The sequence below is a fragment of the Nannospalax galili genome, unplaced genomic scaffold (genome assembly GCF_000622305.1).
Source record: "Nannospalax galili isolate Female #2095 unplaced genomic scaffold, S.galili_v1.0 scaffold752, whole genome shotgun sequence".
NCBI lineage: Eukaryota > Metazoa > Chordata > Mammalia > Rodentia > Spalacidae > Nannospalax > Nannospalax galili.
Window position 1 is genome coordinate 795,325 of NW_008333404.1, and position 26,978 is coordinate 822,302.

At 43.3% G+C, this 26,978-nt stretch overlaps 1 protein-coding gene across 3 annotated transcripts in view; it reads right to left on the reverse strand.

The window, feature by feature from the left end:
• Window positions 1–716: 716 nt before the first annotated feature.
• Tuft1 (tuftelin 1) overlaps window positions 717–26,978 on the reverse strand; it is a 62,861-nt gene continuing 36,599 nt past the window's right edge. For 2 of the 3 annotated variants that reach the window (XM_017796932.2, XM_008828214.3), the window contains 10 exons: window positions 25,017–25,103; window positions 24,470–24,559; window positions 22,367–22,432; window positions 17,161–17,274; window positions 9,015–9,143; window positions 8,212–8,306; window positions 4,525–4,630; window positions 3,619–3,702; window positions 2,643–2,743; window positions 717–2,143 (listed from right to left, as the gene is read on the reverse strand). In XM_017796932.2, coding sequence (XP_017652421.1) covers window positions 2,080–2,143; window positions 2,643–2,743; window positions 3,619–3,702; window positions 4,525–4,630; window positions 8,212–8,306; window positions 9,015–9,143; window positions 17,161–17,274; window positions 22,367–22,432; window positions 24,470–24,559; window positions 25,017–25,103 — 936 coding nt within the window. In that variant the 3' untranslated portion in view covers window positions 717–2,079. The remainder of the gene's footprint in view (window positions 2,144–2,642; window positions 2,744–3,618; window positions 3,703–4,524; window positions 4,631–8,211; window positions 8,307–9,014; window positions 9,144–17,160; window positions 17,275–22,366; window positions 22,433–24,469; window positions 24,560–25,016; window positions 25,104–26,978) is intronic. The other variant, XM_017796933.2, reaches the window with a different exon arrangement.

Sequence of the window (26,978 nt, forward strand, 5' to 3'; positions counted from 1 at the left end):
CAAGACTGCCAGGGGAAGAGGAGAAACCTTGGGTGTCAGGAGACAAATCCAGGTCTGGAGAGGAAGGTTTCTGATGCATTTCGATGCCTGTAGGATGAATTAGTTCAGAAGCAGGAGTTGGGAAGAATTTATACTCTGAATGGAAGGAGAAAGGGAAACTAGAAATGAGACAGGGTCTGGCAATAAAGATGGTGCTTTCTGGTTTGGCCCAGGGGAGTTTGTGTAGATTCAGCTATGCCTTGTCTGGCCCTGCAGTCAGCTAGCTTTTTGGCAGAAAGAGGGAAAAAAAAAATCATTGTACTAATTGAACGAGACCCAGAAAATAAACCCATGGACAGTTGCATCATTTCCAGGGTGCTTTTGATTTCTGCAAAGGATCCAAGCTGCTCATCTACCTCTGGTGCTGACTGGCTCCTTCTATGCAGTCTTAGGACCAGCATCTCTGACTGGTACTGTTCCAAATGAGGGCCAAATGGCCAAGCTGAGAAATCCCACTGCCCCAGACAGGGTCAAAGCTATGGTTGGAGACCAACACCTACAATAGAGACTCAGACCATGGAGCTGGGCTGCTTGTAACTGCATGTCATGACATCCTCATGTCACAATCTGGGACAGTGAGAACATACCCTTCAAATGTTGACATAGGGTACCCACCTTCAAGAGACCATATGTTCTTTCATCCCCTCCAAAAAGTAAAAGGAAACCAGGTCAAGAGATCAAAGAGACACATTAACATAATTTATTAAAGTCACCATACAAAGATTATGTCACAGGAAAACTAAAAACAAGAGTTTGAAGGGATATGGAGATCATCTGTCTCAGCCTCCTCATTTTGCAAATAAGGAGACTGCCTAAAGTCTTAGAATACCATACAGACAAAGCCAGGGCCAGTCCTGACACACAGGAACAGATTTAAGGCTTCAGGTTGTGAGCCAAGTAGATCTAAGACTACAGCCATACGACAGAAAACATGATGAGCTGCAGGATCATTCGGAGCTAGAATAAAGACCTACTTTGGAGCAGAGGGGTTCAGAGTGGTTAGGGGAAGAACCCACCCTTGTCCCCAGCAGTCCTGATTCCCCCCTTCCCCAAACAACACACACTCAATGACAGACATTAGCCTCCTGAGGTACATATCAACTTTGGAGGAGGAGTGAACAGAAGCAGAGGATAGGCAGAGGAAGCACTAGCACAATGTCACTCTGAAATCAGCAAGGCCCATGAGGACACTCCACCCAGTACCTCAGGGGAAGGCTGCAGAGCACTGGAACTAGATTAATTAGGATGTAAGCAAAACCAGCAATAACTTAGCAAAATAAATACAGTAAGGAATTTGCTGGGACTGATGTAACTCGCTGAAAACAGTTCTCAGCTCTGGGTTAGGAAGACAGGTGTGCCTGTCGGTACGCTGCAGGGGAAAACCAAAAGAGACTCGGAGTTTTCACAGCAGAGAGAGGACATGTGAACATGGGCCTAGAGAACCCACCCTGCTAAAAGCTACTCCTTGCATGGCCACTCCTTTGTCCAGTTTACTTGCTCAGACCAGGCCCAGCAGGTAGCCCCCACTGGTTATCCATAGGAGGCCCAGGTTAGCATGGGGCAGGGGTGGAGCAAGCAGAAAAACAAACAGTTTGTTGCTAAGAACAGAGCTGTTTGCAGAAGGAACTTCATTCCCCCAGGACACACTCCAATCACTGTACATCTGTGCTTCCAGCTTTTTGGGCTGAGACAAATTTTATCACTTCTCTGGACCTGATGAAGGCCTGGCTTCTTGGGCAGCTAGACTCCAGTGTACACAGAGGGGAAGCTCTGTTACACAGAAAAACAGTAATGGGAATAAGGATATTGCCCTGCTCCTGCTAGCAAGAAAATGTCTTCCCAAGGGCTGTGGTGTCCGCGGAGATGGGCATGCTCCATCTGCCCAGCAAGCAGAGAATAGGTGCTTAGGACATGAATCCAAGACCTGGAGCAACCAGGGTACAGTCAGCAAGTCAGAGTCAGTATCAACAGCCTACAAGGGTGATGGGCTTCTCTGTAGGACATAGACGGCAGCAATGGCGGCATCCATCTCCTGGCAGCTCAGGTTTCCACCACTCGAATAAGAGGCAAAGGCTTAGGGCTGGGGGGCTTGGATATCCTGACGCTGGAAAGAAAGTTGTAAATAGCACTATGCTGCTATCCAGCACCTCTGACAGCCTCCCTGCCACATGTGCCTCTGGAATCCTATACTTCAGTGCTGGCTACCTCCTGAGTTCTCGGAGCTCTGCAACAATGATGATGCTCAGTAACTCTGAGGAGAACCTTTGGTGGCGATGGTGATAAAGACAGGGCTAGTGGAAAAACCAGGAAGTAAAGATAACAGAGATTCGTGAGTTTTTTCAAGATTTGTGAATCTCCTAAAAAGGAACCTCTGTAAAGATAGGCAAATCTGTTGTATGCAACAGAAGCCATGCAGGGTCCTCCTGGGTTGATGGTATCAGGCTTTACTCTAAGCAGGCTAGGAAATAGCATATTTAACACAAATCAGAGATTGAGGGTGGAGAGTTGGATTTGAAAGCCTTATCCTTATCTTAGCACTATAGGTTTCACAAAGCCTTTCCCTCTTCTCTTCTTGCTCGGGCCCACTCTACACACACACTCACCTGCCCAGGTTCTCTGTCTTGGCCCGGGTCTGGGTGCTGAAATTCCCATGACTGATCTGCTTCTCTATCAAGTGCTCCATCCGGTCGTGCATCTCTAAATTCTATAACACAAGCTATGGTGTTACAATGAGCTGTTTTCGGACTTGCCATGTGTCCCATTTACCTGGCTCCTTCTGGTCTTCCTATCTCTGCATTTATGCTGCTGTTGCCCCCATCTCTACCATGCATACCAGCACCCAGAGATGACCTTTCCTTTATCTTCATCATAACAGAGTGCTCTCTTCCTCTAATGCCTGCTCCTCAATCACTGCAATGCTGACTGTTCTGGTACTTTCTCTACACGTATGTCCTGTGTGTAGTTTCTGTCTTTACTGAGATACTCACATGCCTTTGTCAATGTGCTGTCCTATTAAATATTTGTGGGGTTTTTTTCAATGTATTTTATCTCTAACTCTAGACCACAAACTCTCTAAACACCTTGTCTCCCATATTACAGGAATCTTCACACAGTGGCTTGCAAAGTGATCTACAGGTGCCAACAGACAGGAAGGGCTCTGCAGCAAAGCAAAAATCAGGCTAGAAGTCAACTCAGTAGCTATTCAGCCCATTATCTATGCCATGGAGAGATGCCAACTATACAATGTCTCATCCTCTTTCAAAGCCTGGCTCCACTGTCAGCAAATCTGTAAAGCTCATAGGGCCAAAATATCCATGGTAGGTAGCTTGCACCATGATACTATTGATGTTTGGTTGAGTGTGTAATGTGGGCAAACGCAGGTCTTACCATTGTCAGCAGCTCCCTCAAAGTTCTCAGTAAAATGTTTGCTCAACTCAACTAACCATGGCACAACCATTTCAGATATTCACTTCCAAGCAGCTGCTAGACAGGATCGAGAGCCTCTCCATGATTGGCCCCTCCCTGTGCCCAGGCTTCTCAACAGCCCTGTTCCTGATTGGGGCTGTCCCATATACAAACCTCTGCCTCCAGATAGGCAATTTTCTCCTTGAGCTCTTGGATGGTGGCATCCTTTGACTGGATCACAGCTTTCGAATTCTGGAGCTGTAAAGATGTAAAAGACACTGGAGTTTATTTTGCAGAGACACATTACATACCAAACCAAACAACCTTAGCCACTGGGGAAGCCTGCAGAGAAGAAAGGAGACCTCTGCCACTCTCATGGTTCTACTATCATTCCTAAAAGCTTTATTTTAGTCAATACTGAACTCCAAAGCAGGTGTAGTACAGTGAGAGGGAATATCATCCTCATAAATCCAAAATACATAACATGATTCAAAACCCATTCCTTTTGGTTCTGGAAAGTATAAACTAATTATTCACTCATCTAGTAAATATTTATTGAGTGCTTACTATATTACAGATCCTGTTATAAACCATGGGAAATGGCAGGAAACAAAACACATACACATGGAGCTTACATGAAGGAAATGAGCCCTCCCACTTAGGGGGTCTTAGATTCTCAAAACAGTTTTGTAAATCATCACATTCTGAATGAGCTACTCTGAGGTTCAGGTAGAATAGCTAGGCAGGAATCTGCAGGAGGCACAAAGCCTGATAATCTTCACACAGACAACTGAGTATATTATGACTCATTTACCAGCACAGTTCAGAGTGTAAGGGAGACTAATCTCTTTTCCAATGGGAAAGTAGAAGCTAAATGGTCAAAAATGTCCATGAAAGACAGGAAAAGCAATACCAATAGCTCAAACTCTAGCAATTGGCAGCTACAAATGTTTTTTGGAAAACATTATAAACCAAGTTGCCTAGAAGAATAAATAAATAAAAGCACAGAGCTGGGACAATACTCAGGGCAGCACAGAGTTGGGGCAATGCCCAGGGCAGCTAAGATGTGACCCTGTGTACCTGCTCTATCATTTGCCGAACTTTCCGTTGCTGGCTCTTGAGCATGTCATCCAAGTGGTGGATCTTCTCCCGCAACCCAGACACTTCCTTTTCCAGAGCAGCAGCCCTAGAGGATAAAGACCAGGGGCTGAGGCCAAGGGAAAGGCTGTCCCAATCACACTTGCCAAGTGTGTGAGTCCCTCTATCCCAGTGATTTGCCCTGAAGAACAAGTATCCAACATCCAAGAACATCACAGAAGTCACCTGGTACAATGAAAAGAGAGACACTATAAGTCATTCTGTATCTCTCTAGAGGGTAAAATTAGAATACATAGATATTTAAGGGAGGTAGTTTTTATAACAGAGGAAAAAAATTTCGGTATTAAAGCTGGAAGAAAGTTGGCTGCCTTGAATATGATGAGCTTGTTATTACTCAAAGATTCAAGTAGGAACTAGAATTATATCCCAAACCATCAAGCTATTAGCAAAGATTTTTTTTTCTTCTTTTGAGATACATTCTGTGTATCCCTGGCTGGCCTGGAACTATGTAGACCAGGCAGAACTCACTTGCCTCTGCCTCCCACAGGTTGGAATTAAAGGGATCTGCCACCATGCCCCTGGATTTTATATCACAAGAGATAAGATCTGAAGATACTTAAAGCCTTGTCACACAATTGTTTCTAAGTATCCTGACTCCCAAACCACTGGTGCTTCCTTTACATTCTAAGAAAATTAAGTCAAAATACTCAATAAGAAATATTTGGTCTTTGTCCTCATTTCCTGACACAGAGTTCCTCTAACCCTCATAGATTCCTAAGCACAAGAGAGATAGAGGCATGCTTTGTTGGCCCTGGTTTCTAGCTCTTGACAAGATGCTTGGAATCTCCAGGAGTGATAAGTGTCTTCTGTATGATAAGAAAGTGAATGCTGACTAGGGTTTGTAGAAAGTTGCAGGATCTGGGCTAGCCGCCAGAAAATCCAAGGTATAGTTAAAAGGGTGGAAATGCCAGCCCCTTTCCAACCTCTGGAGGAGAAATCAACCATGACTGCATGATGGAACATCCACTAAAATCCTAAAAAAAAGGCTTCAAATTCTGGTCCAGGAATGCACATGGCATGCCAAGAGGTCAGTACACACCACTCCCTGGGGCAGCAGCTCCTGTACACTCTGGAGCACATCTTTTATACCTCCTCATCTAAATCCTTTGTAAGAACCTAGTGAAAGTAAGGTAACAAATTATCAGATCTGAGAAGGCAACTGGGGAATCCCCACTCCAAATTTGTAGACAAGCGGGGGAAAAAAGTAGGAGTGCCCTTAGATACTCTAATTTCAACTGGCGTCTAAAGTGGGGGTGGTCTTGTGGAATTGAACCTTTCACATATGGGGTCTGCATTAACTCTGGGTAGTGTCAGAATTGATTAAATTGTGGGAGTCCCAATCAGTGGCCACAGAGTAGAGAATTGATTGGTGGGAAAACCTGTACCCTCGGTGTCAGAGTGTTAGGAGTAGAGGATCAGTTTTCCTTTAGTCAGTCAGTCCCTGAAGAGCCACAGTTCCAGTTATTCCCAGTTCTGCCTAAAGAAACCAGTAAGCAGGAGCTTTGGGAAGGCGGGTGGGTGGTACTCAGGGCAAGGCGCATTATAACGTTCCTCCTAAACTGCAAACATTCTGATTCCACTCTGTCCACCAATGCTCCACTTCTGTTTCCTTTTATTTAGAACATATGCATGCAGGATGCATGGCTGTCAAATGATTTCCAAATCTGAATCCTTTGTTTCTCTTGTTCTTCTCTTGATCTGCCCATGAGTACCTCCCATCCAGAAGAGGGAGGACCAATACCGAGTACCTTCCCTCAGTATCCAAGGGGGAATGGTTACAGAAGCCCTGCTCCCTAGTGCTTAAGCCCTATGCATGCACATCTTCCCTTAGACTTTACCTCTTGATTACTTAGAGTACCTAATATAATATAAATGTTACATAAGTAACTGTTACATTGTTTGTTTGGAGAACGGGACAAAAAAAAATCGGTCTGTAGACATTTTTCCCCCACAACCATTTTAAATCTTCAGTTGGTTCAATCTGCAAATCTGAAACCCACAGAAGAGGGCCAAATGTATTTTAATTTGGATATGAAGTCAAATAGAAAGAAGCTACAAAAGAAGATACTTATATTTTCCAAGCCAGGAAGGTCAAATTAGGTCATTCTAAAGAAGAGATAACACTCACAGAAGACAGAGGGACTCTGTGTTTGCTAGTCTTAGAATTCTTTTTGGAGGGAAGGCTTTTTGAGATTGGCCTCCCAGTAGTCCCAGTTGGCCTGGAACTCACTATGTAGACCAGGCTGGCCTTGAACTCACAGATTCACTGCTTCTGCCTCTTAAGTCTTGGGATTAAAGGCCTGCACCACCACATCTGGCTAGTCTTAGAATTCTTTAGAAGGCCCTTCAGGTAATGTCTCTTCAATTACAAAAAGGTCCCTTAGACAATGGGATCAGACCAGCCATGCTGGCATTACTCCTTTATGGCTTATTATCTGAGATTTTTGTTTGTTTATTATTTACTTATTTTTGAGGTAAAGTCTTGCCAACTTGTCCAGGCTGGCTTTGGACTCATGGAACTCAGAAGGCCTCTACCTGCCTCTGCCTTCTGAGTAGCTAGGATAACAGGTATGCACCACTACCACTTTACCCAGCAAGAAGAAAGTAAGGTAGGGAGGACAGGAGGTAGTGAGAGACAGGGTTTTACTCTGTAGTCCAGTCTGGCCTTGACTCGCAGCAATCCTCCTGCCTCAGCCTTCCAAGTGGTAGAACTATAGGCATGCGCCACCACACCCAGCTCAGTATCTTATTTGTTAATTGCTGTGGAATGAGGAATTTCTATGGTCTTGAAGATTCAGGAGGCAGGCTTTGCTGTGTTGGTTCCATTGGTCTGGAGCCTCTGACCACCTCTTATGAGGAAGAATTTGCCAAATCCTCTAACTTTGGAGGTAGAAAACTCTTAATGAGCCCCTTTGAGGACAGGTGGTTCTTAGTTCTTTTTTTAAAAAATATTTTATTTATTATTTTTATTTTATGTGTATGAGTGTATTCCTGCATGTATGTGAGTGAACCTGTGTCATGCAGTGCCCTGGAGGTCAGAAGAGGGCTTCGGATTCCCCTGGAACTGGGGTTAAGGACGGTTCATAGCCACCTTGTGGGTGCTGGGAATTGAACCTGGGTCCTCTGCAAGAGCAGTCAGTGCTCTTAACCACTGAGCTATCTCTCCAGCCCTGGTTCTTAGTTTCTATATGAACTACTTAGAGTAACAAGAAGTCCTCATGAAGCCATTCATTCTGTTTTCAGTGAGACTGGAGGAACTATTTGACCTCAGATGCCTGTGGTCCGTTCCACTTTAGGGGGAGGAACGCGTGGCGATAGATGCAGTGGAGCTCTGTGAAGAGAGGCTACAGCAGCGGATACTAGACCATTTTCCAGCCTTTCTAAAACCATAAAATCCTTTTCTCTAGGTTACTGTCCCATGGAAAATGAGCTCTAAGAAGGTAGCCTCCCAAATATCACCCTGGACAGGGCTCCACCCTGAGCAAGCACTTTGAGTCAGAACTGGAAGATCCCATGTCAGCACCAGCTTCCCTTCCAGACCTGGCTGTGGGCAGCACAGCCCGCCCTCGCTTCCCTGAACCCAACTTTACAGTGCACAAAGGCCCTTACTTCTCTTGTTCTGCTTGGCAGTCAGCATTCTTGCTCCGAAGCTCTTCTAAGGCCATCTCCCCTTCCCTGACTTTCGCCAGTAAGGCTTGATGCTCCTGGGTGGGCCAAAAGAAAGGCATGTAGCATTAACAGTCAACAGCAGCTCCTGTGCCTGGGGTGAGATGGGTACTACAGCCCCTACTGATTCTGGGACTATTGCCAAAGAACAGCAGGCCTGGCTGGTTTGATGGGTGCCCTCCCCTGTCAGGGATAGCCCTTCCCACTCCAGCATACAGAAACTTCCCAGCCTCACCCAGCTGCCTGGAGGGAAACCCAGGCCCTGTGTTGTGCAATCCCACCTGCCAGCTCTGGCAGTCAATCCTGGACAAACCAGGTCAGTGAGTGGCTGGCTGCTGAGGGACAGTCTTCAGAAACCCAAGAACAGGTCTAAAATAGGAAGAGTTTCACTTCTAGTGAAAGGAGACTGAAGTTGGATGACAGAAAGACCTTCCATTTCTTGTTTTGTGGGGTTTTTCTTTGTTTTGTTTTGGTTTTTGGTCTTTTTGAGACAGGGTCTCCCCATAGCCCCAGCTGGCCTGAACTTGCTACGTAGATCAGGTTGGCCTTGAACTCATAGAGATCCACCAGCCTCTCCTGGGATTTAAAGGTGTCCGCCACCATACCCAGCTCCAAGACTTTCCATTTCCAAAGGGCTAAAAGGAATTGAAAGGGACATCCTGGGCAGAAGCGTGCTTTTGGAGCTACTAGGGAAAGGCACCTTCCAGCCCCGGGGCTAGACACTGAAACCAGAACTTCACCATTACCGTCTCCATCCCCAGCAGGCGCCTCTGCAACTCCCCGACTTCTGCCTCTTTCCGCTCCACTCTGTCTTCCTCTCTCTGAAGGGCCACATTACTCTGTTCTGTTTCTCGCTGATACCGGCTAAGTGTGACCTATGACACAGGAAGAGTGTTCAATGGTGGGAGGAAAAAGGCAAACGTGGATAAAACCTTAGAAAAGGAACCTGGGGTGGCTTTGGAGCCATGGTGGAACAGAGAAGGCAGCTGTAATGAGTACACTGCCACCTCCCAACCTCATCCAGGACACCATGGAGACTGACTCACCCCTCGAAGACTATCTCCAAGGTTAACTGGCACACACAGTTCGAGGTCCCCTTTCAAATGGCACTTTAAATCCACAAGTGCCACTTTTCAGGTGGCTGACTTCTTCTACACCCTCGTGAATCCTCCAACGCTAACCAAGCCTTAACCCAGTGTTGTTGCTTTCCTGATAATCAGAAGCAAATAATCCAGGAGAAAATACTCACTCCCCCTTTCTTTTGTTTCCCTAAATCCTCTTTATCTGCATGTTAAGGCAAATATAACATCTGGACCAGATGCTAACACCAGGCAGAATCTGTTTTTTTTATCAAAGATGCGAAACTAATTTGGGAAAAACAGCAGAATTTTAGAATGTTAGGATGAGAAAGTCAAGTAAGAGCTTGCCTTGTTTCCTTCTACCTACCTCTCACCAGCTCCTGCATAATCCCCAAGTCTCACTTAGACATCCCTTTGGAATGGCCGGCCTGGGCAGGGTTTTCCCAGGCTCTTCTGTGCACCCCCAATAGAGTATAAATTCATGCTGCACAGACCTTGGGCATCACCACATTTCCAGAGCTGCACACAGCTTCTTGCATGCAGTGACTCCCTAATAGGTCAGGGATGGAACTGTTCATTTTAATCCAATCCCTCTCCTTTTCACAAATAAAAGGTCAACTGACCTATTCAAGATTATACAGCTAGGGAATGACAGGGCCAGTGCCACACCCTGTTACTTGACAATCCATTTCTCTGCTTCTACCTTATCCCACAGACACTTCATTTGGTAAAAGAGAATCCAATCCAGATAAGCTCTACAGCAGCCAGTTTGCCTAGCTCCTCCCAGTATCAGGATCAGAGAAGAGAAAGCATAGAGCAGGACATATGTGACAGGACCTGTCCACACAACACACCCACCCTGGCCAAGCAAATTCACTGCAAATCCCTCCTGACAGCAAGCAGCCATACTTGATGACAGGCTATATTTATGATAACTGACACTCCTGCCCTTCCTACCCTTGGATTCAGAAAAGTAGATAGGATAGTCTAATTCCTTAGGAAAGGTTAAGAAATGCCTGGTAGTGCCCACCTCGAATCCCAGCACTTGGGAGGCAGAGGCGGAGAGACCTCTGCAAGATGGAGGTCAGCCTGGTCTACACTGTGAATTCGAGGCCAGGTGGGGCTACAGGGAGACCCTGTCTCAAAAAGACAAAGTCCTCAAATAACCCATATTAGCCTAAACAGGCTAGCTTCTTTTCTCGGGCAGGAGTTTAGAAAAGGGCTCTTACCATGGTTCACAAACACCACACTCAGGCTGATGTACGCCAAAGCACAGTGTTCACAGAGCCACGATCTAAATCTCAAATGCCCATCACAGAATCACAAATATGTAAAAATAAAATAAAATATGTAGCCTGGTGTGGTGGCATACACCTTTAATCTCAGTACTCAGGAGGCACAGGCAGGCAGGCGGATCTCTGTGAGATCAAAGCCAGCCTGGTCTACATAGCAAGTTCCAGACCAGCTGGGGCTACAGGGAGACCGTGTCTCAATTCCCCCACCTCCACCCCCACAAAAGTATATAGACTCGCTTTCCCCATCTGCCTAGCAACAATAGCCAGCCCTCTTAATCATACATACATATGCCAGCCTACCCTGAGAGTGGGAACAAGCTAAGGGGCACCTACTATTGATAGGTGTTTGCATATCATTCAGTTAAAGAACAGTCCTTTCTATTCTGAACTGTGGGCTGCGGCTATCAGGCCTTTGTGCTCACACAAGCTGTGCGCTTATGTTCAGGCAACTCTTGTTAAGGAGCAGCAGACTCACCCATGTGTGGTCAAAAATCAACAAGCCTGCCTGGAATTCCCACAACTTAAAGAAAAAAAACAAAAAAAACTATGTATTTATTTATTTTATGTGTATGAGTGTTATGCCTGCATGTATGCAAGTGCACCTGTATCATGCAATGCCCTCAGGGGGCAGAAGAGGGGGTCAGATCCCCTGGAACTGGAGTTACAGACAGTTGTTAGCCTCCATATGGGTGCTGGGGTTCAAATCTGGGTCTTCTGTAAGAGTAGCCAGAATGATCTTAACCGCTGAGCCATCTCTCCAGGCCCACAACTTTTTAAAAAATCTGTATTTCATTAAGAATTTCCAACAGTGACAACTCATAAAAAGCATCTAAACATAGAACACAAAGCTGCAACAAATATTAACAAACAATAAAAATCACTGTTTCCAAGTGGGTCAATGTGAAACAGGCATTCAGTGTTCAGTCAGCTCCAGTTCCCACCACACTAACAGTCAATGGAATCAGAAAGGAAACCCAACTCTCACAGTCACTGCTCGAAAGGGACAATACTAATTGAAATCTTTTTTGTTTATTTTTTGTTTTTTTGGAATGGTCTCACCATGTAGCTCTGGCTGGCCTAGAGCTCACTATGTAGATCAGGCTGGCCTTGAACTCACAGAGATCCGCCTGCCTCTGCCTCTGGAGTTCTGGGATTAAAAGCACGCACCACTATGCCAGTATGCAGAAAATTGAATTCACACATCCACCATGAAAAAAACATAAAACATATATTCTTGGCTGGGTATGGTGTCGCACACCTTTAGTCCCAGCACTTGGGAGGCAGAGGCAGGCGGATCTTTATGAGTTTGAGGCCAGCCTGGTCTACATGGTGAGTTCCAGGACAGCTGGGGCTACAGGGAGATCCTGTCTCAAAAAGACAAAAAAAAAAAAGTATATTCTTTTTCAAATTATCCTTCCTTGCTATTGATCAGAAATATTATTGTATACCCACAGATGCATTTGCTTACATATGTACATGTATACATTTTAGGCTAGAATCCCCATATGTGGTTTTTTACTGTCTGAGATTGCATGACTTCACTTAATTTAAACATTCTAGGTCCATCCATTTTGCTGTGAATTTTGTGATTTCATTTTTCCTTAGAGCTGAATAACGTTCCATTTTATATATAAACATCAGATTTTCATTATCCATTCATCTGTTGATGGACAGCTAGGTTGGTTCCACTTCCTTGCTATGGTGAATAGAGCAGCAATGAATATGGAGGTACAACTCTCTCTATAGTGAGATACAGGGTTCTCTGAGCATATGCCCAGAAGTGAGATAGTTGTGTCATATGGAAACTCTAGTTTGATGAGCCTCCAAACGGATTTCCATAATGGCTTGTACTAATTTGCACTCCTACCAGCAGTGACTAAGGGTTCCTCTTTCTCCACATCCTCTCTAATATTTGGTATTGAATTTCATGAAAATAGCCATTCTGATTGGGGCAAAGTGGTTTCTCAGAGTGGTTTTAATTTGCATTTCCCTGATGACTAGGGAGCCTGACCACTTAAAAACAGTTGTTGGTCATTTGTATTTCTTTTTCCGAAAACTGTCTATTCGATTCATTGGCCTATCTTGATCAAAAATTGGGTGGATATAGTTCTGCTGCTTATTTCTGGGTCCTCTGTTCTGAGCTTTGCTGGGTTATTTTCAGGTCCTCTGTTCTGCTCCACCTCTTCACCTGTCTGTCCATACAGTACTGGGCTGCCGTATCACTATAGCTCTATAGCATGATTTGAGGTCAGGCACTGTGATGCCCCAGCCCTGTTCTTGCTCCTTAGGATTGCATGGGCTATTTGTGTGGCCTTTATGGTTCCATATGAATTCTCAGATTGTTTTTTCTAGCTCTGTGAAATATTAGTAGAAGATCCATTAGTATTTTGATAGGTATTGCATTAAATCTGTAGAGTTATTTTGGTCGTGGAGCCATTTTCACAATATTGTCTCTGTCAATCCAGGAGCATGGAAAGTCTTTCAACTGTCTAGTGTCTTCTTTGATCTCCCTTTTCATAATCTTTAAGTTTTCATTGTAGAGAGCTTTGTCTTCTTTGGTGAAGTGTATTGCTAGGAACTTAATTTTCTGGTACTATTTTGAATGGGATATTTTTCCTAGTTTCTTTCTCTGACAGCATATTGTTGGCATATGAGAAGACAACTTTTAAAAACAAAAAAGAAAAACAAAAACAAAAACAAAAAGAAGGCTACTTAAAGCCTTTCCCTTGTCTAACTGCTATAGCTAAGACTTCAAGCTCCTTAGTAAATAAGTGAGGGACAGTAGGTAGGCATCCCTGCCTTATTCCTGATTTTAGAGGAAATACTCTGTGACTCCATTTAATATAATGTTGCCTCTAGGTTTGTTGTATATAGCCTTTATAATGTTGAGGTATGCTCCATCTATTCCTAACCTCTCAAAAAAAAATTTTTTTTTGAGACAGGGTCTTCTGTAGCTACAGGTAGTTTGGAACTCATTATGTAGATCAGGCTGGCCTTCATCTTATAGAGATCCTCCTGCCTCTGCCTCCCGAGTACTAGGATTACAGGCATGCACCACCACAAAATTTTTATCATGAAGGCATGTCAAATACCTTTTCAGCATCAATCAAGATGATTATACAGTCCTTGTCCTTTAGTGTGTTCATATGGTATATGTATTACATTTATTTGGTTTGCATATGTTGAACCAACTTTGCCTTTCTGGGATGAAGACCACTTGGTCATAACATATGATCTTAATGTACTCCTGAATTTGGTCTGCAAGTTTTGGTTGTATTTTTGCATCTATATTCATCAAAGAAATTGGACTATAGCTTTCTTTTTTTCTGTCTTTAGCTAGTTTTGGTATCCAAAGAATATTGGCTTAATAGAATGAATTTGGTAGTGTTCCTTCACTTTCTGGATCAAGTTACAAGGTACTGGTATGAGACCATCCTTGAAAGTCTGATAGAATTCAGTGGTAAAGCTGTCTGGTCGGATTTTCTTTGAAGTGAGACTTTTGATTACAGCTCCTATCTCATTGCGTGTAATAGGTCTGTTTAAGGTATTAATATCTTCTGGTTTTAATTTTGGTACATGAAAAGTATTTAGAAATTCTATATTTCCTCTAGGTTTTCCAGCTTTTTAGAGTTTGCAAAGTGGTCTCTAATGTTCTCTGTTGGAGTCTGTTGTGATGACACCTCTTTGATCTCTAATTTTGTTTATTTGGGTCTTCCTCTTTCTTTTCCTAAGATTGGCTAATGATTTGTTAATCTTGTTTACTTTTTCAAAGAACCACCCCTTGTTTGGTTAATTTTATGTGCTGTTCTCTTTCTAAAATATATTTCAGTATTTTCGGGGCTGGAGAGATGGCTCAGCAGTTAAGAACACTGGTTGTTCTTGCAAAAGACCCGGGTTCAAATCCCAGCACCCACATGGCAGCTAATAACTGTCTGTAACTCCAGTTCCAGGGGATCCATAAATAAACGTAATAAAATATTTAAAATATATATATTTCAGTTTTTTTGGGGTTTTTTTTGGTCTTTTTGAGACAGGGTCTCCTTTTAGCCCCAGCTGTCCTGGAACTCACTATGTAGACCAGGCTGGCCTCGAACTCACAAAGATCTGCCTGCCTCTGTCTCCCAAGTGCTGGGATTAATGGTGTGCACCACCACGACCGGCAATATTTCAGTATTTTCAAGTTGATATGGATCAACTTGTTTTAACCAACATACATAGAGCATTCCACCCAACATAGAGAATATACATTTTTTTCTTAGCACCACATAGAACCTTTTCCAAAATCAATCATATCATAGGACACAAAGCAAGTCTCAATTAAAAACAAAAAAAAATTTGAGATTCCTTGCATCTTTTTAGACCACAGAATAAAAGTAGAAATTAACAACAACAAAACCACAAAAATACTTGGAGACTAAATCCATGAAATTAGAGATGAAATTTTAAAAATTCTTAGTGACATGATAATGAGAACACAACCTATCGGAACCTCTGGGACACAGTCAAGGTGTCCCAAGAGAAAAGTTTATAGTCTGTATAGAGAAGTACTCACAGCAAAAACTTCAAGACAACAACCTAATGATGCACCTCAAGGCTCTTGAAAAACAACAAGCAGCCAACCCAATCGCCGAAGATGGCAAGAAATAAGAAAGATTAGGGAGAAATTAATGAAAGAGATAATAAGGAACAACACCCACAATTTCTTAGTGTATTTCGCCCAAAATTCAAAACCCGGCCAGGGCTACAGCCTCAACCACCATTTCCTTGTATTTTTTTTTTTCAGAGAATATAGAAAATAGGTGGTCACCTATTTGATATATAAAAAACCAAAATATCTAAGTAGTGGCATCTGAAAGGGATATAACAAACTCCTTCACCAAATGGTTGCTTTGCTCACAAACCAGCCTTAAGATTATCCTAAATCAGGCCTGGTGTAGTGGTGCACACCTTTAATCCCAGCACTCGGGAGGCAGAGGCAGGCGGATCTCTGTGAGTTTGAGGCCAGCCTGATCTACATGGTGAGTTCCAGGCCAGCTGGGGCTACAGGGGAGACCCTGTCTCAAAAAGATAAAAAAAAAAATTATCCTAAGTCAAACTATTTACAAATCTGCTTGTTAAACTGATCACTAAGAAAAACATACAGTACAAAAAAGAAGAATCTTCTTGTTGAATATTTTCCTTTTAGAATGAAATATTTTCCTTAAAATTCAAAATACATACTAGTATTATATCCCAGATATCAGTAGCTGTATATGTTAACAAGTACATTCTATATACTTGAAACAAAAGCTGACATATATAATTAAATCTGTCCCCCCCCGAAAGAATATCTTATATTTCTAAGATATACCTGCCCCTACCTCCCAATCTTTTTTTCAATAAAGTCTCACTAGATAAGGGGGTGTGTATATGGGGGAGCGTGCCAGTCTTGAACTCCCTATGCAGACCAGGCTGGCCTCAATCTCACAGAGATCCACCTGCCTCTGCTTTCCAAGTGCTGGGCCTGCATGCCTTTAATTGCTGCACTCAGGAGGCAGAGGCAGGCAAATCTTTTGTGAGTTAGAGGTCAGCCTAGTCTACATAGCAAGTTCCAGGTCAGCCCACTACATAGTGAGACCTAGTCTAAAAAAAACAAAGGGCTCCTATTATCCTATAATCCCAGCACTCAGTTAGTAGAGGGTCAGGAATTCAAAGTCAACCTGGGCTACATGAGACCCTACCTCAAAACCAATAACAGTTGGGCATAGTGGTACATGTCTTTAATCCCAGCAGAGGCAGGCAAATCTCTGTAAGATCAAGGCCAGTCTGGCCAACATAGTGAGTTCTAGGCCAGCTGGGCTAAAGGGAGACCCTGTTTCAAAACAAAACAACAACAAAATCAACTATGACAATAAACTAAGATCACAAAACCTTGTGATTCCACCAGCACCAGTCTTTCCTTGATGACACAGATTTACCCACTCCTTCAGTACACATTTGAGAAATAGCTACCTTATGCCATGCATTACTCCAGGCACGGGGTGTGGGGGTGGGGGCTCTGTGGTGAACATGATAGCAGCAGTCCTTGCCAGCATGGAGCCCTGAATTCAGTGATGCTTATTACTTATTACATATAGAAATGACTTCTAAAATACCTGCTATCCCAGACCAGAACTACTACTTAGCTTCAGTAGAGCAGAGAATCAGAGAATCAAGATCTAACCTTTAAGGACTAGGGATTAGCTCAGTGGTGGAACACTCACCTAGCATGCACAAGGCCCTTGTCCCCAGCACTGCCAGGGAAAAACCAAAAATGATCTGACCTTTGAACTACAGCCAAATTTGAACAGCAAACACTTTAATGTCCAGGGTAAAGAAAGGCAGACAGGAAGTCTCTAAGGCTTCAAAGCACTGCATTTTCTGTTGGTTGGCATCCAGTCAGAGGAACAAGAGATCTATGCTGAGAAAGTCATCCACACCTCACCCAGGGGCTGATCCCTTAGGCACCTTCTCCACAAATTCCAAACCCCAAATCTCACCTCAAAAGCCACACGGTCTGACTGGTGTTGCCGCTCAGCCTCCTGCAGCCTGGCAAGCAAGTCCTGTACCGTCCGCCTCAAGCTCTCGACATCTTCATTTATGTAGGTGTCCGCCTATAACCAGAGCAGGGAAAGGAAGGGAAAGTCACCACATTTGGAACTTGGTGGCAGAAGGTCCCTTCCCTGCCACACAGTGGTTTGGGCCATCTGTGGAGACCACCCTCAGAAAAGAACATCACACGGGAGAACAACTAAGAGTTCTGAGTTACTCACATAAAACATTCTCCCTTCATCTCCTAAGGAACCAGTTAGTCTCAAATCACCCAATTATTTAAGACAGTAATTTTAAGCACACGTCAATGAAATGGTTTCTCTTAAAACATGGAAAAAAAATTCACATTTATTTATTTTGCATATTGAGGGAATAATGCCACAGCACACATGTGGTGGTCTTAACAACTTGGAGTTTGTTCTCTCATTCCACCATGTGGGTTCCAGAGATGGACCTCAGGACATCAGTTTCTGATTAGAGCTCTCTGAGAGCAATGACCTTGTTCCTTGTGGACTAGCCAAGGACAGGGCCTATTCAGTGCCTATCACATGGGCCCAAAGGCGTATCTTGTACTGTGCTTAGCACTTCACAGAAATCAGCATGGAAAGGGCTATCGATGGATGGGCAGGCTTACAGAAGCATTCTTGAAGCACAGGAATTTGAGTCAATGAAAAAAAAAAGGTGTCTTATCCAGGTTACTGCTGGGTGTCCCTCCCAGACACACCCGATCATGGACTGTTGGTTAAGGATGAGCAGAGATATGCAGGGTCTTGCTCTCATTTCTGCTACAAAGGCATGAAACACTGCACACCTCCCTCAGAGTCTGGCACACTGTCTCTGTCTTACACAGTGGGAAGCAGTAAGACTTTCACCTCAGCATAGGGCTCTCAGCTGTGGGGTGGGGAGACAGCTGCCCAGCCTCTACGGTCTTCCCAGGTCCCTGGGCCTCCCTTTCTGTATGTCTGAGCAGGGCGAAGACTCCTCATCACACCCTGCTTTGTAGGCTGTCTCCAAAGTTGGGAAGATATCCCAAACACGGGGCTTGGAGCTCATAAGAAGAATCTGAGCAAACACTACTAGGTGTCACTATAATTTATTACCAATAACTTATTTGCCAAATATGGTGATTCACAGAAAAGGAAAAATCCAAACTGCACATTTAAAGCTAAACAAGACTAGAACCACACTTAAAATCAAGACATCAATTAAATTAGCATTCCTCACTTACATCGCTAGGCAAGTGAAATCTTTCAGTGGGATGCTGGGTCTATCTATGACATATGTGTTTCCAACAGCATTCTCATAAAACCATCTGACAAGATGGAGATTTTTTTTTTTCATGAAAATAGTATTTTAGGGGTTCAGGCTATACCTCAGTAGCAGACTGTCTGCCTAACAAATGTAAGGCTCTGAGTTTAATTTCCAGTACTATTGAGGAAGAAAAGAAAAAAAATATTGTTTTATCACACAATACAGTATGAAGCAAAAAAAATGTTTTAAAACTACATGTGAGAGGAAGAAAGAACAAACTAGATTTTTGTTTGTTCATTTTGAGACAGGGTCTTGCTACACAGCCCAAGCTGATTTCAAACTAACATTGATCCTCCTGCCTCAGTCTCCCAAGTACTAGGATTACATGCATGTGCCGCCATACTTGGGTCAACAAACTAGATCTTAATACAATAAAGTATATAGATCCTAAAACAAGTTTTGAACACATAGTGGAAAAAAACAAGGAAAAAAGGTATAATACAAGTCCGTCATATAAACTGAAAGTACTTCACATCCACATCTGAATCCATCTATTAAGTATCTTAGAGTTGGTGGTGGGAAGAAGAAGAACAGCACAGCTAGTGAGAGGCCGTGGGGCCGTGATGATGAGCCATGACTAATGGGTAGATACGATTAAATTCTACACATGAAGGCCAAAAGCACCCAAAACACAAAATTACCCTTGGGGCTAAGTGTGTAACTTGGTGGTAGAGGTCATACTTAACTTTGAAGAGCCCTGGGTTCAGTCCTCAGCACCAAACAGCTCCCCTCAAAAACAAAACTAAAAAACCCAACCAAAGAAATTAAAGAAATGCGCTAAAGAAATAGAAAGAAATATGCTAAAGGTGCAATCTCAATACTGCATTGTATATTTGCATTGACAAAAAAGACAAAGAAAATTTCACCAAAGTGTATTCCCTCCACCCCCCTGTGGAGATGAGGCAGGAGAGAAAAAAATAAAGGCCAGAGGGAGGGAAAGAAATACCTCATTCTGGAATCTGGCTAGGAAGACAGAAACTGGAACACAACTGATTGAGCAAAGGTTGATTATGGAAATATTCCCTTTCCCTAGGCATAGTTTACATGAGGATGTTAAAAACAATGCATTAAGCATACTTAAGAGTCAGAACGACAAAACGGCTCATTGGGTAAAGATGTTTGTTCCCAAATCTGATGACCTGAGTTCAATTTCTGTGACCTACACCTACATAGTGGAAGGAGAGAACCAACTCTCTTGTCTCCTGACCTCCACACATGTGCTGTGGCATTTGTGTACACACACACACACAACACACACACACAAATATAAATAAATGCATGAAAAAATTTAAACCACCTTACAATTTCATTTACAAAAGGAAATTCTTTAAGATGAGAACCAGCTCATAGACTTAATTTTTAAACTTTACTTAAGATTTAAGCTTAAATTTTTTTTTTTTTTAAAGACAGGGTCTCACTATAGCCCCAACTGGCTTGGAACTCCCTACCGAGACCAGGCTGGCCTTAATCTCACAGATTCACCCGCCTCCCAATTGTTGGGACTAAAGGCATGTGTCACCATAACTTGGCTTAAGCTTTGCTTAATCTTTATAAGAATTTTTAAAGTTTATTTTTATTTTATGTGTATGATAAATGTTTTGCCTACATGTATATAAAGGTGCCATGTGTGTGCAATTCTCACAGAGGCTAGAAGAGGGCATCAGATGCCCTGGAACTAGAGCTACAGACAGTTGTTCATCACCATGTGGGTGCTGGGAACTGAACCCAGGTCATCTGCAAGAGCAGCCAGTGCTCTTAACTGCTGAGTCATCCCTCCAGTCCCATTTTGCTTAATCTTTAAAACTAGTTGCTAATTATATCCTTTGAATAATTATCCTTTGAGTAATGTAACTTGGAAAGCCACAAAATCATATACATGGCTGCTGTAAAGACACCTAAGTGCAACTGTCACTTTAGGGAAGCCAGCACTTCTGTGTGTGCTCTCCTTTTCCTAAGCCTGCCTCTCTCTCTCTCTCTCTCTCTCTCTCTCTCTCTCTCTCTCTCTCTCTCTCTTTCTCTCTCTCCTCTCTCTTTCTCAATGCCCATGCTTAAATCTAAAATGTGTACTATTGCTTATTTTACTTAATAAACTCTATGTCTCTGTTTTACTCTGACCAGTCCTGGAATTTTTTTCTTCGGCATAGTGGAGACAAACTCCTCAGGCTGCTTACTGACACCAGTACTGGGCTGTGTCTTCCTGCTGCCACTGAGAGGGAGATTAAAATTACAGTTACTCTTCTCAATTTTCCATACTCCTAAATTTCCTATAGTAAGAATATCTTATTATATAATCACAAAAAGTAACTTCTCTTTTTGTGTGTGTGTCTTTTTGATATTGGGTCTACCTGTACTCCAGCTGGCCTGGAACTTCCTATGTAGACTAAGCTGGTCCTGATCTCACAGAGATGTACCTGCCTCTGCCTTCTGAATGCTGGGATTAAAGGCATGGGTCACCCACAACACCCGGCAACAAGTATCATTTTTAAAAAGATATTTTATTTTATTATTTTAATTTAATGTGTATGAGTGAATTGCCTGTATGTATGTAAGTGTACCCATGCAATGCGGAGGTTAGAAGAGGGCATTGAATCCCTTGGAACTGGAGTTACGAAAGGTTGTTAGCTGCTGTGTGAGTGCTGGGAATCGAACCCAGGTACTCTGCGAAAGCACTGGCTCTTAACCACTGAGCCATCTCTCCAGCCCCAACAAGTATCATTTTTTAAATGTACAGCAATGGAAGGACATACCATGCAATACAAAAGAATGAAGTTATTCTTCTATTTATAAAATTAGAAGCAAGGAAGGAGACTGGGGATGTAGCTCAGTGGTAAAAGCACTTTCTTAGCATGCAAGTGAGGGAAGTGAGCAAGGAATAATGTATTTAACATGACCTCGACTTTGAGAAAAGTATGTACATATTACATGTTTACTTATGCAGGAATAGATAGTATATTTAATAAACATTTAGCATTCAAATGAGTATCTGTGAATAGAAAATAATGGTACTCAACTTTGGCTAAACATTTGAATCACTTGAAGAGCTTTTTTTTAAAATATTTTATTTTTATTATTATTTTTATTTTATGTGTATGAGTGTATTGCCTGCATGCATGTGAGTGCACTCGTGTCCTGCAATGCCGTGAAGGTCAGAAAAGAGCTTCGGATTCCCTGGAACTGGAGTTAAGAACGGTTTGTAGCTGCCATGTAGGTGCTAGGAATCGAACCTGGGTCCTCTGCAAGAGTATTCAGTGCTCTTAACCACTGAGCCATCTCTCCAGCCCCACTTGAAGAGCTTTTAAAAGTCCCAATGCCCAGGTCACAACTCAGAACAATTATCTTCATCTACAGAAACCAAGGCATCATCTCCTTCAAAGTTCTTAAGGTCACTCCCAGGGACAGCCAAGCAGAGATATTGATGTAGAAGGGTCCACCCACTTCAGTCTGTCAACAGTGGCTAGTTCTAAGCAGTGAGCTTGGAGAATTTCTACTTTTTATGTCTATTTTATATTGTATTTAAAAAAATATTTTATTTATTTATTTTTATTTTATGTGTATGAGTGCCTGCATGTATGTGAGTGCACCCATGACGTGCAGTGCCACGGAAGTCAGAAGGGGGCTTCAGATTCTCCTGGAACTGGAGTTAAGGATGGTTCCAAGCCGCCATGTGGGTGCTGGGAATCAAACCTGGGTCCTCTGCAAGAGCAGTCAGTGCTCTTAACAGCTGAACCATCTCTCCAACCCCTACGTTGTATTTTTATACAAAATAAATACTGGGGTCGGGGGCAGGCAGATCCTGGCCTGTGGATAGGCAGTGTTCACCATGGTGTCCCCTCTGTTACCTACCTCAGATGGGCTGTTATACAGGGTTGTGGGATCCTGAATAAAGCCATTTGGCTTTTCTAATACCACCTGTTTAAAGAAAAATAAAATCAGGAATTTAAACAATTTAACCAAATAACTTTGAAATATTATATTTCAATGTCAAATCTTATAAGGCGGGCCAGCAAGATGACTCAGAGGGTAAGAGCACTTGCCACCTAGGCTGATAACTTGAGTTCAATCCCCAAAATCCACATGGTAGCAAAGAACCAATTCCTGCAAGTTGTCCTCTGACCTCCACACGTGTCATGGCATAAGCACTCATACACACACACACACACACACACACACACAAATAATAATAATTATTATTATAATTATAATTTTAAAAAATCTTGCCAGGTGTGTGGCGCACACCTCTAAGGCCAGTATGATCTATATAGTGAGTTCCAGGCCAGTTAAGGCTACATAGTGAGACCCTGTCTTGAAAAACAAGTCTTCCACATGAAATCTTGTAGAGAATGAAAAAGGAAAAGGAGGGAATGAAGCAAGAAGGAAGAGAAATGGGGGTGGGAGGATAAAGAGGAAGAGAGGACCAGAGAATGGGAAGGAGGGAGAAAAAGGTTTCCAGGACTCCATGAGAAAACTAGAGGGGTGGCAAAACAGCCTTGAGGGAACTAACCCTGTGGGAGAATGGAACAAACCTCCGGCTAAACCCTTTTAGCAAACTGGAAATGTGTGAGGCTCATTTCTCCTAGGAACAAAGGCAGCGGCCTGACACAAGCTTTCCTTGCCATGGGCATCCTGACAAAGTCTGGCAAAGCATAAGTCAAAACAGGAAGCAGCTTTTGTTGCATTTCTTTCTAACCCAAAGCTAGATCACTCATCACATGACTCCTGGGCTTTGTGGCCTATTTCTAAACACATGAAGTTCTGGTGCCACCTGAAGGTGCTTTCCACCAGCCAGGTTTGAGGTCAGGCCCCGAAAGTCCTGCCGTCAGCCGAAGCAAAATGAATTCGGAAATGTCCACCACACAAAACCCAAGGTACAGATAAGACAAAGAGGAAACCTTTGGGCACCAGCTGCTAGGTAGGAAATACTACCTAACTCAAGTCAAAGTGCAAATGAAGGAGACAGAACTTGGTTCTAAAAGAGCCTGAGGGGGACATCAGGAAGGGATTGCTCTGTTCTCGTGAGGACATTTCTATCGGGACTATGGAAAAGCTGGAAAGAAAACTCCCACACTATCCATCCTGGGGAAGATTTACATAGATAGTATTTGGTCCTACATTACTGATACCTCTGCATCCCACATCCTAGGCCAGGCTAAGGGCACAGGGATGAGGTCTAGCTAATTCCTCTAGCCTCAAGGAATTTTAGCTGTATACACAAACAACATGCTGGATCAAAGACTTCCTTTTGGGGGATAGAAAGATGGCTCAATGGTTGCTCTTACAGAGGTCCAGTTCCCAGCACCCATATGGCAGCTCACAACTAACCAGTTTCTCTTCTGGCCTCTGTGGGCACTAGGCATACATGTGGTATATATATACATATATACATGTAGGCAAACACTCACACACATAAAATAACATAAAAAATAATAAATCTTTTTTTTTTTTAATAAAAGACTTATGAGCTGGGTACAGTGGTATACACCTTTGATCCGAACACTCAGGAGGCAAAGGCAGGCAGATCTCTGTGAGTTCAAGGCCAGCCTGGTCTATATAGCAAGTTCCAGGCCAGCTGGGGGCTACAAAGAGATCCTGTCTCAAAAAGACCAAAAAAAAAAAAAAAAAAAAAAAAAAAAGACGTCCATTTCAGTGGTTTACCAAGTTTTGCAATATCAACTTATGAGAAGTTTAGATTCATAAGTGATTGTCTATGTAAGTCTCTAAAATTACTGCATAATTAATCACAGAATCCTTGTAGACAGGTTTTGTTAATAACTTACAATCATTTATGTAATTCAATTTTGTGCATTTTCAGGAGCAGGTGTAATTATATGTAGGTTATATTTGCAAATACAAGTGCCATCATGCTGGGAGCCTGTCTGTGAGCTCTCAGCAAAGTCACATCCCTATACACTCCTCCTTCCTGTGGGTCTGGTCAGCACTCCCTATTACCTGTATCTCCTGTCGATGCAAAGGGTCTCCTGGATTCCTGTCAAGCTTGCTACTTATATCCTCCCGGAGCTTCTGCAGGCAGTTCCTGGCCTGGGAGATGAAGACAAGATACTTGAGATTCAGGGGAAAGTGAACTAACTTTGGGTCCCATCCCCAACCCATTTTACTCTGAGTCTGCCATTGTTCTATACATGACAGAGGAATCAGTTAAAGTGGGGTAACAGCCCAGTCTTTCCTGCACAAGCAATGAGATAAATGAATCCCCTGCTAAGGTAGTGCTGACATTCTAGTTGGGAAATGCTGGAGAAAGTGGCTGACAATTCTGATGAATAGCTCGAGAGTTTGCTAGGCACATGATACATATTTGTTGATTAATGAATTGGATTGAAAAGTCAAAATGCTATTTTATACATGGGAGGGCATAGGACACTTATATAGTAACATAAAAGGAACAGAAGGGAAAACATCAGACCCATAAAAGAAGGGAACCCTAACAATGTAAGTTTCAGGGAACCTAGATGCTCCCTCGGAGGGAAGGAATCCCCACCTCTTGGATGTATTGGACCTCACTCTTCAGCTGGTTGATGTTCTTCTCATGAATCATCTTGTCTCCAGACCTCCCTTTCAAGTACACCTGCAACAAGGACAGCACTGTCTAGTTAAGAAACACAAACACATAGCCTCATACGCTGGGGGAGAGAATATATACTGTTACCACCAATTTGCTGGGTGGCAATTTGGTGATTCAGATCAGAAGAGTTAAAAGTCTATTACTAGAGGTTGGAGAGATGGCTCAGCAGTTAAGAGCACACTGCTCTTGCAGAGGACCCATGTTTGGTTTCCAGTACCCAGTCCAGCAGCTCGCAACCATTTGTAACTTTAGCTCCAGGGGATCATGTGCCCCCTTCTGGCCTCCAAGGACTCCTGCACAGATGTGGAACACAAACTCTCAAGAGGGAAATATATATACACACATAAATTAAATCAATAAATCTTTAAAAAGTACTTGGGAAAAAATTTTCATGTATTACTATTACTTAGTTTATACAGTTCTGGGGATCAGACCCAAGGCTTCATGCATGCTGGCAAGGACTTTACCAACTAGCTACATCACTAGCCCCAAAATGTATTACCCTTGGACCTATTTAATATACTTCTAGAAATTTGTACTAACACAGAAAATTTAGCTAAACAATACACAACCATACTGGCATAAATACTCAACCACAACTTGATAGAATGGGGGCTTGAAGAATACACACAGATCTAGTTACTGTGGTTCCTACTGTGGAGAGGGGAATGAAAAGGGACTTAATGCTCTGCTCTGCACACGGAGCTTCAACCAACACAACTGAAGAAAGAGTTCTGATTGTGCTATAATACATACAATTTAGTGACATCTATGTTCAGCAAAATATTGTATATGGTTACAAAAGAATTAAAACAGACAAGAACTGAAGAGATGGCTCAGAGGTTAAGAGCACTGGCTGCTCTTGCAGAGGACCCAGGGTCAGGTCCCAGCACACACAGGGCAGCTATTAACTGCCTCTAATCCCAGTTCCAAGGGATCCAATGCCATCTTTTGGCTTCCTCGGGCACTGAATACATGTGGTGCACTTAAAAGCAGGGAAAACACTCTTCCACATAAAATAAAAATAAAAAATATAAAAAGCCTCTGCTTCCCTGGGCCTGCACCACCCGCAGGCCTCTCTCCAGGGTAAGTCGATTGCGCCTCCCAGCACCTTGACTCCCCCAGCCTCATTCATCCTCCCATCTCCCCCACCTGTCTCTCCTTATAGCCTGGGTCCTGTCCCATTCCTTGTCATGGCGCCCCAGACACTGGAGGAAACCACCACTGCTTCCTGATCCTTTGCATCCAGACCAACCCAGTTCCTTCTAGGGTCCCCAGAAGCACTCTGGGCCTAGCCCCACCCTCACCTCCCTCCACTTCCCTGGTCTGCACAACCCATCAGCCTCTCTCCTGGGAGCCCTCAGGGCCTGGTCCTTCCCCACCTCCCTCTGCTTCCCTGGGCTGCACTACCCACCAGCCTCTTTCTGGATGCCAGGGCTTACCTTTCCTCTTCCTGATCCTTTGCATCCAGACCAAACCAGTTCCTCAGTGCCCTTGGGACCTCTTCCTGGAGCCCTTCCTTCCCCAGGAGCCCTTGGGACCTCTTCCCACCCCCATCTCGCTTTATATCTCTGGGTGTCATGGCCACCAGCTGCCCTAGACCAGCATCTTCCTGGGCCGGGCTCCCAGGCCAGTCCAGTTCAACCCCCAAATTCCTGAGGCCAAAATCTCTCCTGGAGAGATCCAGACCTTAGGATGCCTGAAAGCATCTGACTTGGGCCTCTGTGGGAACTCCTGAAGACAAAAGCAATCTGGCCACTCCAATATAAAATCAAAAGAGAGAACTGGAAGCTTAGAGGAACCAGCCTTTCATGCCCAAAAAGTAAACCACAAAGACACATAAAATTCACAAAAAGAAGCAGACCTAAACTTGAAGGC